Genomic DNA, 16,297 nt, shown 5'->3' with positions numbered 1-16,297 from the left:
CTTTCAAATTTGTTAACAATTGGCAAAAGGTAACGAATTGTTAACAACAAAAGGGGTTAACAACACAAACACATCACAGGCAAATACGGTGCAGCATGCAAAGCATACGAATAATCTAACACGAATAATATATTCTGAATAGAATCACAGAAGAACAGTCCGGACGCTGCTCGTTGAAAACTGTGCATGGGTACTCCTTCACAGTCACGCGATTTTGAAAAACAAATTGTCACACTAACTGATCGGGAAAAACTGTAAAAGCCTGCACGCCGCAGCAGGGCACAATATTTAATATTGATAATACTGTTTTCCTACTTTTGTTTTACATTAGAAGAAAATAGTACAAAATAATAATAATAATACAACAGTAATAATATAATAAATTATTTATAACGTTGATAGAACTAAAGTTTGAACGTTGTATTTCTTCTATCGCTATATCAAACACAAACATGATTTTTTTACATCCCGTTGTTATTCCTTATTCTTATTCCAAATTGTTGAAAGAAAAAATAAAGCAACTAGAATCTATTGAACAACGAGATTTCCTATAGGAATTCAAAGCCAGCGCTCCATCAGCTGTCAGCGAAAGGTACGGAGGAAGAAGAAGCCGTGTATGTGCACGAGTATGACAGATCTAGCTGTCAATCTTCTCCGCCCCCCACTGCCCGGGTGAAGACAAAACGGTACGTAAACATTACAGCCACCGTAAAGAGTGGATGTACAACCAGAGAAGATGGCCAGCGGGTTTTAAATGTGATTTCCCTTTTCCAAGTAAGTACACTCCTTGCTGTTATCCGGTCAGTGAGCCATTGAGGGACATTATAAACAGTGATTGTCTGACGCCCTGTCGAATACCGATCTAGCTAATCCCTAGCCCGCTTGCTCTGTCCCTTTTAGGTTGTCTTTACACATTACACCGATCCACACACTGCCCTTGGTCGGTCCGTGACTGGAAGTTGACTGCCCTGCAGACAGGAGTGTGAGCGATGATCACAGAGCTGGTGATGAACCGGATCAGGCAACTGCTGCTAGCGATTGTGGGCGTGCTGAAGCGGGCGATGTGTTGTTTTGCCCGCCGCCGAAAGCTGTCCGCGAGCGAGTGCGAGGTGCTGAGCGCGGTCAGCGTCGACCGGTATCCGGCCGGCGGCCGCACCACAGCCGGCGGCAAGAACGTCCCCGAGAAGGACTGGAACTCGTGGGACGATTCGCCCCGCACGGTCGAGGAGCACATCGAGCGGTACCGGGAAACGCTGGCTCAGCCGCCGTCCCCGACCGAGCCGCAGCCGGAGGTAGACTACTTTCAGGACATGGCGCCGCAGATCTCCTCCCAGCCGAAGGTGTGCATCGCGACCGAAACCGAGCCTACCGACTTTAGCCGTCTGGTGGCCAAAATTGACATTCCTGTTGTGGTAAGCGGATCTGCGCTCGAGCTGCAGAAAATTGGAACCATTTCGATCACTGTATTTTCTCTATCGCATTCATATAATAGAACGAGCTAGAAGACTGGAACGAGGGCGAGCGGAGTGGGTGGGACGATGCAGACGAAACGACCACCAAACAGTTGATACGGGAAACGAGGAAAGAGCTGCGGGCCCAGCGGCATCAGCAGAACCGACACCAGCTCGAATCGTCCTACGCATGATGGGTTTAGCAATTTCCCTGCCCAGCCAACGACTACGTGTACAGAAAATGAGAGAGAGAGAAGGAGAGAGAGATAAAGAGAGAGAGAAAGAGAGAGAGAGAGAAAGAGAGAGAGAAAGAGAGAGAGAAAGAGAGAGAGAGAAAAGAGAGAAAAGAGGGAGAGAAAAGAGAGAAAGAGGGAGAGAGAGAAGAGAGAGAAAGAGAAAGAGAGAAAAGAGGGAGAGAGAGAAAAGAGAGAGAGATAGAGAAGAGAGGAAGCGACGCACGATACCAATCACCTCACCCTTACAAGATATGGCTTACTTTTGACCTTCCATCCCTTCCGGTTCATGTTGCCGATCTTGCGAGAAGGAAACGAGGTATTGATCTACACTCTAACAGTGTTTCCACTTTTTTTTTCCTCTTTACCTAATTTTAACAGAGCTTACTAGCAACGATTGCTGGGCAAGAAGTCAAATCGACGCCCTGGCGCGGTACGCATATTGAACCTCCAGCGATAATCCGTCAAAAGATGTGGCAAACCAAAAACTGATTGTTTATTTTCGTATTATCATTAGTTGGAAACATTTTGAAGAATTAATTTTAATCGAATGTGTTATTCATAGGCTGGAACAGTCAGGTCCATTCGTTCTAGCTGAGCGAATGGGCTGAATGTCTAGTTTGAGCTACGCGTGTGACTTAGCTACAACACAAACGACGATGGAGAAAACAATTCCCATTGTGTTATTCTTTATCCTTGTCTGCACGAAAACCAAACTCCCTGTTCTGAAGAGAAAACGGAGTCCATCCGCAGTTCACACGGCAGGACAAGTAGATTGGGAACGTGTGTGTCTGGCTGGTTACCGCAGAGATAAGGACTATTCAATGTAAATTAAAATGTATTAAACAAAATGAAAAATGACACAATCGCATTCGTTTTCTGATTATGCTGATTATTCTTACAAGAACCTTCTATACATATTTGTTGAGAAATAAGGCATTACTAATGTATCGAATCTACATAATTTGAGGAGTTGTGTTTATTTCATCTACTTGGACATCTTCAACATACGTTCTGCATTGTGCCTGTGAGTCTGGCCATGCCTCGACAGAATCACCCATGCCCGACATTTTTTTCAGATTTTCTGAGCTAGTTTTGCCATAATTCCAACAGTCGAAATGTATCAGCTGATCGTGAAAATCTGGGAACATGAGGAACTACCAAAGGAGTAGAAGCTGGGTGTCATCCATCCAGCCTACAAAAAGGGCGACAGGCTGGACTGCACGACCTTCGAGCTATTATAGTCCTTTATGCCGCCTACAAGAAACCTGTCCCAGATCCTGTACTGCAGACTTGTGCCCTTTGCTATAGATCTGTCGGCAGCTACCATGCTGGGTCGTCCAAATTTTTACTCGGTTGTAAATCCTCCAGAAGTACTGAGAGCGCCAGATCCCTACACAGCACCTGTTCATCGACTTCAAGACGGCCTACGACATCATAGACCGGAATGAGCTATGGAACATCATGCAGCGGTACAACTTCCCTGGGAAGTTAATCCCGCTGTTAGAGGCCACCATGAATGAAATGGAGTGTAACGTGAGTATCGAACTTGACGTCGGAATCGTTCGAATCCACAGGGATCTGAGACAGAGTGACGGACTCTCTTGTCTGCTCTTCAACATCGCCATGGAAGGTGTCAGTCGAAGCGCGGGCTAGACAACGACATCCAAGGCACGATCCTTTACCGGTCTCCCTAATTTCTTTGCTTCGCGGATGACATCGATATTCGGCAGGACAACAGCGAAGGTGTGTGTGGCGTACACTCGACTCAAACGCGAAGCAGCAAGAATTGGATTGAGAATCAACGGGATGACGACGAAGTACGTGCTTGCCGGAGACTCAGATCATCTGGAAAGCAGTGTATTAGGTGACAGTCTCGAGGTAGTAAAGGAGTTCTGCTATCTTGGGACGGTCGTTACTTCGGACAATGATGTCAGCAGTGAAATCCGGAGACGCATTGTGCAGGGAATATATGAGATATATCGCACATTGATTCACCCGGTGGTCCACGAGTCTTGGACCATCCGAGCGGAGGATGCATACGCTTTGGGTATGTTTGAGCGACGCATCCTCCGGACCATCTTTGATGGTGTTTTCCAGCTTGGATCGTGAAGGAGAAGGATGAATCACGAGCTTGCTGAGCTGTACGGAGAACCGACCATCGGTGGCAAAGGCTGACAGGCTACGATAGCTGAGACATGTAAAGAGGATGCCGCCGATCCCCAGGTCAGCATAAGACACAGGGGAGCACAGCGAGCTCGATGTTTGGATCAGGTGAAGCGAGTCCTGTCGGAGACCAGGTGCCTACATGGATGGGAGGTTGCAGTCAGGGACCGAGCATCCTGGAGAATGATTGTTTACCGGGCCATGTAACATCGACGAGCTCTATCGTGAGCAGGGCAACAAGAGGAGAGAGAGGTGCATAACGGGTATTTTTGACTAAAATTAATAATTTTATACACTTCCACTTTCAGGAACCGACGGAATTGCAGCTGAACTGGTCAAGAACGGAGGTGCTCGACTAGAAAACGAGATTCATCAAATTGTTACTCAGGTGTGGTAAAGCGAATCGATGCCTTGTGATTGGAATCCCGGCATCATCTACCCCATATACAAGAAGGGAGACAGGTTGGACTGCAACAACAGGGGTATTACGGTGTTGAATACCGCCTACAAAATGTTCTCCCAGATCCTTCAGCATCGCCTTGTCCTGCACGTCGAAGAGATAGTCGGAATCTATCAAAGAGGATTCCGAAACGGAAAAATAACCACTGATCAGATCTTCACCATGCGGCAGATCTTGGAGAAGATGGCTGAATACAGAAACGACACATACCATCTCTTCATTGACTTTAAAGCCGCATATGATAGCATAGCCAGTGTAAAATTGATAAGACTAGTTAGAATGACTATGACCAACGTCACTTGCCAGGTGAAGGTGGATGAAAAAATCTCTGGATCTTTTGCTACCACCAAAGGTCTGTGCCAGCGGGATGGGCTTGCCTGTCCCACAGATAGGTGAACGCACTTTTGAAGTCGTCCCAAAATTCACCTATCTTGGGTCAAAGGTCAGCAACGAAAATAGCATGATAGCTGAGCTGCGCGCAAGGATGCTGGCTGCCAACCGGTCTTTCTACAGCCTGCAAAATCAATTCACCTCGAAGAACCTGTCACGACGAACGAAGCTGGGACTATAAAGTACCTATATAGTACCGGTACTCACATACGCCTCTGAGATATGTACTGTCCAAATCTGACGAAATGCTCTTTGTCGCATTCGAGAGGACGATGCTCAGAAGGATAATTGGCCCCTAATTTGTGGAAGGACAATGGAGGAACCGTTATAATGACGAGCTATACGAAATTTACGGGTACCTCACTGTTGTGCACCGTATGAAGCTCGCTAGGTTCTGGACTGGCCATTTTATACCCATGGAAACGGACGACCCAGTCCGTAAAGTTTTTTTAGGCCATCCACAAGGACAGAGAAGGAATGGTAGGCCCAAACCGAAATGACAAGATGGCGTGGAGGCGTCCGCCATTAAGGCCGCGATAACGGACTAGCAGACGAAGGTGCGAGGCCGTGAGCGGTTTCGGACACTCCTGAGACAGGCCAAGACCGCAAAGCGTAGCGGCGGATAAGTAAGTAAGTAAGTAATTCTATGCAAGACTTCAAGTATTCATCTTTGGCTTCGTATACTCTTTCTAGTCTTGATATCTTTAAAACCTACTGTGATCCTTTGAAAACAGCCAGCGACTATCTGGCGATCAACTATTTGTTTTGGAAAAGATGTAGACATTCCGCATGTTAAGCTCCATGTACTCAACGACTTTCACAAACTTGATCAAAACTGAAACGCTCGAAACGGTTGTCAAACGTGAAATAAAATGATGGTTTGCTTTGATGTTTTGTAGAAAATTTTACTATCTTTAATGCATTACTGTTGCATTACAGCGACAATTTTTCGAACGATTGTTATCACTCTTTTGTTTCATTGTCGTTGTAACGTGTAACGTTGTGTAACGTTGTCGTCCTCTTTTTCGTACCTCATTCGTTCTCAAGAGAATCACTGAGCGTTAGTGCTGGGTAAATCTGATTCAGATTGATGAATCTGAATGAATCTATGAAATAATTCAATAAATCTGAATCCCGGTTGCAAAAATTCTTGATTCTCCAATAATTCTTGATAATTCTTGATTCATATATCTAGGCATTCATGAATCCATTCATGTTTAACACTCTGGGCGCTGTGTGGCTCGCTTTGGAATCACAGCTTTGTTCACTGCCCTTCTCTGTGATTGGTCTCTCAGCAACTCTCAGCAGAGCGCATTGCCGCAGGAAGAAAGAGAGAGCGCATATTGCAGAAACGGCATCGTACGTGAGGATCGGAAAGAGAGTGAACGATCGTAAGCCAATGAAACGCTCTCATCGCTCTCTTATCTTTTACTGTTTTCTCCGCAGAAAGCTGATGCAAAATGCCAGCGCCCAGAGTGTTAATGAGATTCATACATCCCCAAAAAATCATAGAGCTTGAGCTTCTCATCATTCTTCTTTTTGAAGCAACAACCTACATGATCATGCCAACCTATACAGGCTCTCGGGACTTCTTGGTTAGTCCACGCAGCCTCACAGTTTGTTTTGCCACGGGGAGAACGTCCATGCGCGGCTTAAAGTCGCGACGGGTTTAAGATGTTGTTTAAGATGTTGGGGATGTTGTTTGGTGAGATCGCGCAAATTAACTATTATGCAAATCATACATCTCTAAAGATTCATGAATCCCTGGAGATATATTAATTTAAATGGATTTATTAATCTTTTAGATCCATATAACATTCGAGATTCATAAATCCGTGGAGATTCATGAATCTTTAGATAGTCATGAATATTCGAAGAGTCGATTCGAGATTCGAATCATTCATCACTGAAGATTCATATGAATGAATCTCAGCGAAAGAGTCAAGAAACCCAACATTACTGAGCGTCAGATACATGGCTGTGCGGGGAGCCGTCATACGTATTCATATATTGCGGCGCAAAATGTGTTAAAAACCTGGGTAACCTTCACATGGAAAATCTTACCCATTTGATCATTTGCGTATCAATTTGGTTATATACATTCATAAACATTAATTTCAAATCTATTATCTTTTTGTAAAAATCAATTTCTGGGTGCACACAAAAATTTCGAAAGAGTGTGAATAATTGCTTTTAATGTTACTTTACGCCAGCACGAGCTGATCGAAAATGTATTTGGTCGAAACAGCGTTCGGAATAATATTTGCAGCATCTCAGTTAAAAAAGTTTAAGAGCTCATTAATTTTCTATACTTTTTTGACCTTTAATTTCTTTCCGATCGTAGAGATTCTAAAAACATCATGAAATTTTCAAGCTTCTTTACGAATCTACGATCATCGAAAGCTTTCCGGTGAGTACAGAATAAGCACTTATTATTCCACACACTTTCAAGAAACTAACGTTTTACGTAGATTATTTTAAACGCTCCTGACTCCTTCTAGTTCAACAAGGCGTCAACTTCTAAAACTCTGAACTCAGCGTTGAACAGAACGTTTAAAGGGCAGTGTGTGTTCATTCTTCAAACGCGTCTTAATCGAAGGGTGTTGCAGCAGATGTGAAGAATAAACAAACAAACAAAAAATAGATAAATAAAAAAGACGCCAAAATTACCAAAACACGAGTTTGTTAAAATTATTCACTATTTGTTGTTTTTTTTCTGCAATTGTTTCATTAAAAATGTGTATCCAATACAATATATTTTACTCGTAATGTTCGATAATTGAATCAGCAACCTACGTAAACATATGCAAACGTGCACCGAATGTCCTGTGCTGCTTTTTCCAGGGGTTAAGGGCTGCAAACGGATGTCGATTTCGTTTTGTTGTGGTGTGTTTTGTTTGTTTTTGCTGTAAGACTTATCTCGATTTTTGTCTTCAGTTTACTGACACAAATGGCGCACCCACACACACTGAGAGGAGACACGCTCACTCGCGCATTCAAATGTATCCTTGTAGTTTTCATTGTATTGCCTCGGATAGTATCAAATTGTCGTGGCTCCTTTTTTCTGGATTTGCTTAATGTATTATGTACTTTTGTAAATGAAATTTTGTTGTTGTTCTGTTCTATTTTCCTTCAACGTTTCGTGCACGAGTATGTGTGCGTGTGTGTGTTGGCCAGGTCAGCAAATTTGTTGGCTTAATGTGCATAAACGTGTCAGTGCCGGCTGGCATACATATTGAAATACTTATTTCGCTTTTGTTTGTTGCTGCTAGCGTGTTTGCGATGAGTAGGAAGAAGATTACGACCGGTGAAGCCATATTGGTTTTTGATTGCTTCATAATAGTTGCTGGAAGTATTGTTTAAGAACCACACAACACAAAACGTGTTACAGGCAGAAACAGAGACTCAGTGCCATTTTCTTCATTTCCACTTTTATATCTTACTGTTCCTGGATATAAACGTGTATGAGAACGAAAATGAAATATGCTTTTTCCACATTTCCACCGTATCAGAGTAATTAAGTTTAGCTAACGCGCTGTGTCAAAGTTTCCCTTTGACAATTACATTTTCAATTTTACTATTGAGTAAATTCGCACTAGACTTTTTGACCGATTTCACTGTGTTGTGATTTCTTTTCTCTCCGCACCGTTATGCTTTATGTCTGCTGTTGTTTCCTTTCCCTTTTGTTATTTTTCAACCGCTCGATTGTTTGTTAATGTTTGCTTCACCGTCTTCAATTTTGTCTTAGGTTTTCTCTTTAGTACCATACTTGATTTATTTTTTTACGTTCTTTCTATTACACATTCCGGTATGCATTCTAGTGTGTTGTGTTTAGTTCATTTTCAGAAATGCTTAACATAGTTTACACGTAACGCTCCGTCGTTTTACGCGCTTTTGCTCGTTGCTCTATTATTTACTAAATTATTGTGAATTGTATATCACGCGCTTTTCTTTTGCAAATGTTATGGGTTTTTGGGTGCAGATTTGTGTTCGGGTTTGTTTTCTTCAGAACTCTTTTGTTTTTGTTTTGCTTTTTTGCGCTCATTGTTAGTGCACAAACCAAAACGATGGATGTTGTTCGAATGTTGGAACTTCATTATCTTATTTTCAACTTTTGTTGTAGTTTGTGAATTATTTTCTTCTTTTTTTCCTCTATTTAGCTCACACCCTTACCAAGGTTTAGCGTATTGTTTGTGTGTTTTTCTTTAATGTTTTGTTTTATTTATTTGTTCGTTTCTTTGTTTGTTTGTTAGGTTATAGAAAACATTCATGCAATATTACCCTAGGATTTTGTTCCGAAGAACTGGTACTTGCTTCGGCTTCATCTTTATGCGACTTCCCTTTCATCTTTTTCTCTGCCATACACATGGTTTTACTGTTTTCCTTCCTCAGTTATTTCCGGTTACGACGTAATGCATTGCTATTTTATAAGGGTCCTATGTTATGTTATAAGTTGCTGTTCGTATAAGGGTTTTGGTTTGATGTATACGTAAAACGCGTAATGAGTAATGAGTGTAATTTGCTTTCCGTTTGCAGTTCTATATGTGTGGTTTGTAGGTTGTTTGTTCTTATTTGCTTACTTGTTTTGCTTTCCGATCTGCGTTGTCTGGGCGCCTCCACTCTAGTGTTTGCTTTACGATAATGTTATGCTTTTCGTTTCGCACATAAACGTTAGTTGAAAATGTACTAGGGATGTATAGACGATAATAAAATACTCTTTTGTGTGTGTTTTTGTTGTTGTTGTTGTTGTTGTTCGTCTCGTGAGTCGGTTTCCCGTACACAGTAGACAGGTTAACTTACAAATTTGTTTCTGTGCGTGTCTTTGCTTTTGTTTAATTAGATACAATTGCTTATAGGTTAGTAGTTCAACTGATAGGATAGTGTTTTTTTAAGTATTCTCCACACGCTCTCTTCTTTTCTTCATCTATTCGCTAATTTCGAACAACATGACAGATATATAAAAAGAACAAAACCAAGCATCCTTGCTCGTTACCATTATTAACATCGGAAACAAAGCTCTTTCTTGTTATGTCCCGTGGACACACAACATATTTCTTTTTGTCCTCTACTTCTCCTTCCGGCCACATACTGCCGTTTTGCTAATAATGCTATCGATGCCACGGACGTCACAGAAAACAAGACACACACACACATTAAATAGTCTTTTGCTTGTTTTTTTGTTTGTTTTGTTATTGTTATCCAACTTATCGGTTTAAACACGACGTTTTTTTGTTAGTTTGTTTTGTTTTGTAGAAATTGCAGTTGACTAGCTTTTACTCGTTTCTTCCATTTACCCTCAATGTGGGTACAACTCCGCAACATTGAAGAGTTACAGGGGAAAAGGGGAATCCTGCTATTTTTCGCGAAACACGTATTGCCTTTTGGTTTAGCCTATCGCTTTATCGCTCTGCCTCGCTCTCCAGTTTTCTTGCGCTTTCTTGAATTAAACGTGCCAACATTCGAATAGTTATAGTTTTGCTACTCTCCTTATAGATGTATCCCCATTACTTCCCTCCGTTGGATCGTACGTTAACGAATAGGTAATATTGAGCTACTTAAAGATTATTCGATATAAAAAAATTAACAGTCAACGACCTTGGCAAATTGCTACCCCCTTTAATACTCTGGTTGGAGCATTGTTGTCCCCTTCATTAATCTCTTTTTCTCTTCTCTCCTCTTTCACTCTCTCTCTCTCTCTCTCTCTCTCTCTCTCCTCTTTCTTCCATTCTCTATTTAACTATCTCTCTCTTACTCGTATGAGCTACGTATTGGCGTTTTTGGCAGAATGTTTTACCAGTTTGACGACTGCCCTTTGTCGTTAGTGGTTGATTAGCAAACCCGCAGACGCTATTTTCCGCCAAGCTGTACAACAAACACTACGTGTGTATGTGCGTTCGTGTAACTGTGTAAAGTGTAGGGTTGATGCTGTTGGATGAACATGGCTGCTGCTGCTTATAACTGTAAAAGTTCCTTTCTTATTGTTTGCTATAATGGTTGTGTAGCGTTTCTTAACTTCTTCTGCTTCTCCCTCCTCCTCTTCTCTCTCTCTCTCTCTCTCTTTCTCTCTTTCTCTCTCGCTCTCTTTATCTCTCTTTTTCGGGATTTCCAGAACTCTCTCATCTTCTCTCTATCTGTCACATAAAACAACTACAAGGATTGCTTCAATTCGACTGTAAGCAACGTTTGGGCAGGCTGCACAGTGTCTAGCAGCAACGAGATGGCGAGTACTATTGCTTCCTCAATTACCCGCTTGTTGGTTATTGCAATTAAACGATAAGGTAGTATCTACTGAAACTTAACGTATGGCTGGCGTAACGCTGATGTGTATTGACTATTGTGGTACCAGTGTTGACCGGTTCTCATTCGTTATCTCTCTCTCTCTCTCTCTCTTTTTCTCTCTCTCTCTTTCTCTCGCTCTCTCTCTCTCTATCTCTCTATCTCTCTTTTTCTTCCCTCTCTCTCTACCTCGCTCTCTATCTCGCTCTATATTTCTCTTCGTCGCTCTCTTGCTTATTTCTTCCTTACCGACAATCAATGGGGTAAACGGTGTCTAGGCAACTATTTAACGAACCTGACGAAATGCATTGCGATTGTTGTTTTTTTCCTTCTTCTTGCTTTTCTATGGTTGCGAGAACCGTGCCTCACCGCGAGTGTGAACTAGACAGATTGCACCTTGTATACTTATCAGGCACTGGACCGATGACTATCTGTCCGAAAAAGCGAAGTAGTTGAACGTGGGCCTGCCATCCGATGGAGTGCTGTTTGATCGAGGATTGTGCGGGCTGGTATATGACTCACCCTAAATAATGAACTATTGCTGAAAGGGGGGGGTACCGCATTCGAGGCCACTCTCGAGCCGGAAGCGCGGCCAACAGCGCTTCTTCGCTTCAGCCATGCCACATTGTGCACTTGGAGGTTACAGTTGTAAGTGTTCTATGCGTGTCTGTATGTGTGTGTGTGTGTGTGTGTGTGTGTGTGTGGTGTGTGTGTGTGTGTGTGTGTGTGTGTGTGTGTGTGTGTGTGTGTGTGTGTGTGTGTGTGTGTGTGTGTGTGTGTGTGTGTGTGTGTGTGTGTGTGTGTGTGTGTGTGTGTGTGTGTGTGTGTGTGTGTGTCCATTTGTGTGGTTGTTGGATGCATGCCCCTGTCCTTTACTTGCCACGGTAGATCTCGATGATGCGGTCCTGATCGACGTACTCGAAGATGTGCGGCGCATCCATCAGTATACCGACCGTGCCGGCCGTGGTGACGATGAAGAAAATGTAAAGCTGCAACCGATCGATCACCATCGCGACGTACTTCCAATCCTCCCGTGTCTGCATCGAGATCGAGACAAATGTCAAGCTGTCAGTAGGCTTCTAGTTCTTGCAAAAATAATGCGATTCTCCCGCATTCCCCCTCTACCTACCTGTATGTACAGATCTTCGTTGCGCAGATGCTCGGCTATGAACTCGACTGCCTCGGTCGCCTTACTAGCCTCGGGCGACAGCAAGATTGAGTCAGAGCTTTCGCTCTCCCGGCGGCAGCTATCCGCGCCGATGCCGAGATCGCCACTGTTCAGCTTCCGGTTCATCTTGCAGTTCGGATGGTGTAGATCGGACAGTTCCATCACCTCCATCTTCGACTGCTTCGCGCCGAGCGCACTAATGTGCTTCGGTATCTCGGCGGGCGACCCATACGACGGGTGGGTGTGTGGTTGCGGCGGCACGCTCATGCCCGGCATCTCCATCATCCAGCGCAGGCGCGTCTTGCGCGGGCGCTTCATCAGCAGCATCGCGGGCAGATAGTGCAGAAAGACGGACCGGATCCACATCGGCATCCGGTGCGTGCGCGGACCGCGGAAGTTCCAGTTGATGATGATGACCGTCACCAAGATCGAGACCGTGTTCATGATGAAGGTGAACAGCAGATACTTGGCGATCAGTGGCAGCACCAGCGAGGTGGGTGGCAAAATTTTCGACACCAGCAAGAGAAACACAACCAGTGACAGGAGAATGCTGATGCCGAGCGTCACCTTTTCACCCGCCTCGGCAGGCAGGTAGAAGACGAGCACGCACAAGAACGAGATCAGCACGGTGGGCAGTATCAAGTTGACCGTGTAGAAGAGCGTCTTGCGCCGGATAATGATGTAGAACGTGATGTCCGTCTCGGTCGGGTTGCCCTCGTACACGTTGAGGTAGGCGGGCACTTCGATGATGTCCCACGTGCCCGACTTCCAGTAGTCGGACAGGTCGACGAAGTTCTTGTTGTTGTAGAGGGCTAGCGACACCTGATCACCGTTGAACGTCCACGAACCGAACTTCATGATGCAGGTCTGCTGGTCGAACGGGAAGTAGGTGACGTCGATCGTGCAGGAGCTTTGATAGATGGCGGGCGGTACCCACAGTACCTCACCGTTCGGGTAGATCAGCACGTTTGATTTGTAGCGCACCTCGTAGTTACCATCGGCACTATCGGGAAAGGTTAACGGGAGAAAAGAGGGTGTTTTGTTAACTTGTATGTTTGAGGATCGGCAGCGGTGCACCGGGCGTGCAGTGATCGTACTTGTTGAATAGCACAATGTCCGGCTTCCAGACCTTGTCTGGGGGCAGCCGCAGTACACCGATGCCGCCGTAATCAGCCTCGTCCCACTGCAGCTGGTAGTCGCTCCACACCAACCGCAACCACACGTTCGATTTCATAATCTGATTCTTTTCGTTCTGGATGGAAGACATAAGAGATAGATAGTCAGACTGGAGGTCAGTTTGAAGGAGTACGTTTGCAGTTGCCATTACATACCACGTTAATCAGCTGCACGAAGGCGAGTCCGAACCGCACGTCCACCTTCTGTGTCATGTTTTGTACCGGGCGAATGAGCTTGTTGTAACCGCGAAACAGGTCACGCACCAGCCGTTCCTCGTCCTCGGAACAGGACCCTAGGTATCGGGGGGATGAATTTGTTACAAGACACAAGGGTGGTGAAAACATGGGTTAGTTTGATGGAGCATCGCAACAAAGAAGATGTACGTCTGGAGAAGGCAGACACACCTTTGAGACCCCCAAGCTTCGTGTCAAACTTACCCATCCCTAGATAGTGCTGCAGTGCTAACAGCACCGACAGGATTAGCACACTCGGACGCATCTTGCCCGCAATGTGATACCCGTTTCTTCCGATTACTGCACAACGTCACGCCACGTCACGAGGGCCAACGCCTCACCGCTCGTGTGCTGCCGTACCCCAGCGCCTCAACTTTCCAACGAGTTACTGGCGTGCCAGAGCAGCTAGCAGTACCTTCTACACACTGCAGCACCACCTTCACCAGGTGTTTCACACGCTCTGGAACGACGACGAGGACGACTACGGCTATTCGCGGAAAGGATCGCCGTGCGACATTACCGAATCGCACCAGGTATCGCACTAACACGCGAGTGTGTGTGCACTCCCGAACGTGTACGAGTGTGTGTGACGTTGGAGAGAGAGATAGAGGTGTGGATGTGGTGGGGTGGGTTGGATTGGGGTAAGGAAAATACCACAACGAGGAAACGCCTTTCCTCACCCACTGCCAGTAGAGATGGATGGGAAGAGGGAGATGAAGGGAAGGCACCTACGCGGTGTATTTTACTCAGTTAGCTGGACATGGCGTGATGAATGGGGGACAGATTCACATACACACACATGCACGCACTGTCACTCACCGACAAATCCCTCTTTTGTGTTCACGCTATCACGTTATTGCGAATTGCTGTGAATTTCCTCTAAACTGCAGGGCACTCCTTTATCTGTGAACGAAACACTGCCGCCACTACCACACATACGCGTGCGGCAAACACACGCGTACATACATACACACACACACAGCTTCAGTGTTACAGATCCTTGCGTGCTGCGTGCGTGCTGGTAGAGTGGTAGTCGTGTGCACGCTTGCTCTCGCTACTGCCGCCTGTAAAATTTGTTGTGGTTTTGATTTTTTTGACAAGAACAAGAGAACACGGGCAGCTTTAGCGCAATCGAGCAACGCGCAAACTGTTGTGCAAATAATGGTTTATCGATTTCCTTAACACCACAAACACACAAACACACCTCCGTGTGCACGTATTGCGTTCGTGTGCGTCCGCGTGTGTGTTTGTGGGTTCAAGTTTACACATGAGAATGCGCGAGACGTTTTGAAGGGTTTTGGGGATGTGATAGACGAGGAGCAAATGAGTTTGAGAGAGAGAGAAAGAGAAAGAGAAAGAGAAAGGGAGGAGAAGGAGAGAGGAAGAGAGCACACAACTTACCGCGGGCCGTCGTCTAGTTGGGGCGATGATTTTGGGGCAAGGCTACCCTCTACGGCAGAGCTGCTGCCGCTGTTGCTGATAACAACGCAAGCTGCTGACTGCTAACCATGCCATGGTAGTGCGAGGCCGCCTTATGGGGCTTTCGGATGAGTTCGTGGATCACTCGTCTCCCTCCATCCCTGCCCACTTGGCAAGAGGGCGCGCATCCTCGGTGGAGATGGGCGCATGTCAGTTGGAATTCTCGGGCGGAAACTAGAGCATCTCGCTCGGGATGCTGGAAACTCGCTCGCCCCGAATGTCCTTCGTATAAGCATGCGCATGTGCTGCAGATTGGGTGTCGGATATATTCTGTTCACCTCTCGGTAGCGTACACGCTGGATTTATCTTGCTCCAACTCTCTTTCCTTCTTTCTTTCGCTTTCCGTCTCTTTCTGATCGCCGAACAGGTGGACCATTCTTATCTGGTGTGAGAGTTTTTTTTAGTGTGCTGAGCATACTCTCGCAGCATCCAACAAAAAACCGAGAACAAAAAAACCCTCAAGAATCGTAGCCTATTCTCCCTTCCTTACCAGTCGTGGGTTTGATTGAAAAGCGAGTTATTTATCCTGCCTCCTTGGCTTGGTGGGGTGAAATTTTCCCCATGCCACAGAGAAAGGACACCACTCCTTGGGGCAGTGTGCAATCGTTTACTATCGGAATGCCGCTTTGGTCGATAATCACCAATGTAAGCAAAATGCAGACACACAAAATGCAAGAATGTCTAATCGCTTAACCCACGGGTAGAAGGTTGCCGCAAGAAAGATCGCCTGGAGGGCGATGTATGAAAACAATCTTCATGAATTGCAAGAAGAAAAACTCACCAGAAATACATACACTGTACTATCTGAACGAAAATTAAAAGAAAAAAAGATAAATGTAGTCGTTAATGACTGCTAACGGGGCCGGTCTGGTGGAACATTCATGAGTCATGAGTTCAAACCCCGGATATACCGTGTCTCCATACCCGTAGGGTTGACTATCCTGCTATGGTAATACATAAGTCACTGAAAGCCAAACCCACTAGTGGTATAGGGCAACCTTGACGGACAACGGCCAAAGAAGAAGAAGATTGTCTGCTAGATAGAACTTTCAATTTAGAGCTATTTTCTTCAATTCACACAGCACCAGAGCTTCCAGGCGGCTTGTAGGCAGCAATTTCTGTGAATTAAAGCAATAGAACTGGCGAGCCTGCACGACTTAAATGCGAGTATGATGTGTGGATCCTTTCAAAAGGCAACTTTAAAAAGCCAAGCAGTTGCATAAATTTGGAATGGTAACGAAATTGCAAAGCTACCAGGATAACTT

General features: G+C 45.0%; 2 protein-coding genes across 2 annotated transcripts; one reads left to right on the top strand and one right to left on the bottom strand.

Annotated features, from left to right (window-relative positions):
* The first annotated feature begins 647 nt into the window (after positions 1-647).
* LOC121597091 (receptor-binding cancer antigen expressed on SiSo cells) lies at positions 648-1,769 on the top strand. Its single transcript, XM_041922622.1, has 3 exons — positions 648-774; positions 901-1,412; positions 1,493-1,769. Exons 2-3 carry the CDS (start codon positions 990-992, stop codon positions 1,643-1,645), a joined length of 576 nt encoding a protein of 191 aa, XP_041778556.1. The 5' UTR covers positions 648-774; positions 901-989; the 3' UTR covers positions 1,646-1,769.
* A 9,974-nt stretch (positions 1,770-11,743) lies between these two features.
* LOC121595629 (acetylcholine receptor subunit beta-like 1) lies at positions 11,744-15,104 on the bottom strand. The gene is made up of 6 exons (XM_041919728.1): positions 14,955-15,104; positions 13,758-14,617; positions 13,476-13,612; positions 13,242-13,396; positions 12,106-13,147; positions 11,744-12,013 (listed from the first exon to the last, which is right to left on the bottom strand). Exons 2-6 carry the CDS (start codon positions 13,816-13,818, stop codon positions 11,849-11,851), a joined length of 1,560 nt encoding a protein of 519 aa, XP_041775662.1. The 5' UTR covers positions 13,819-14,617; positions 14,955-15,104; the 3' UTR covers positions 11,744-11,848.
* Between the last annotated feature and the right edge of the window lie 1,193 nt (positions 15,105-16,297).

The sequence above is a fragment of the Anopheles merus genome, chromosome X (assembly GCF_017562075.2).
Source record: "Anopheles merus strain MAF chromosome X, AmerM5.1, whole genome shotgun sequence".
NCBI lineage: Eukaryota > Metazoa > Arthropoda > Insecta > Diptera > Culicidae > Anopheles > Anopheles merus.
Note: the sequence above shows the minus strand (reverse complement) of the source record. Positions and strands in the feature narration are given on the sequence as shown.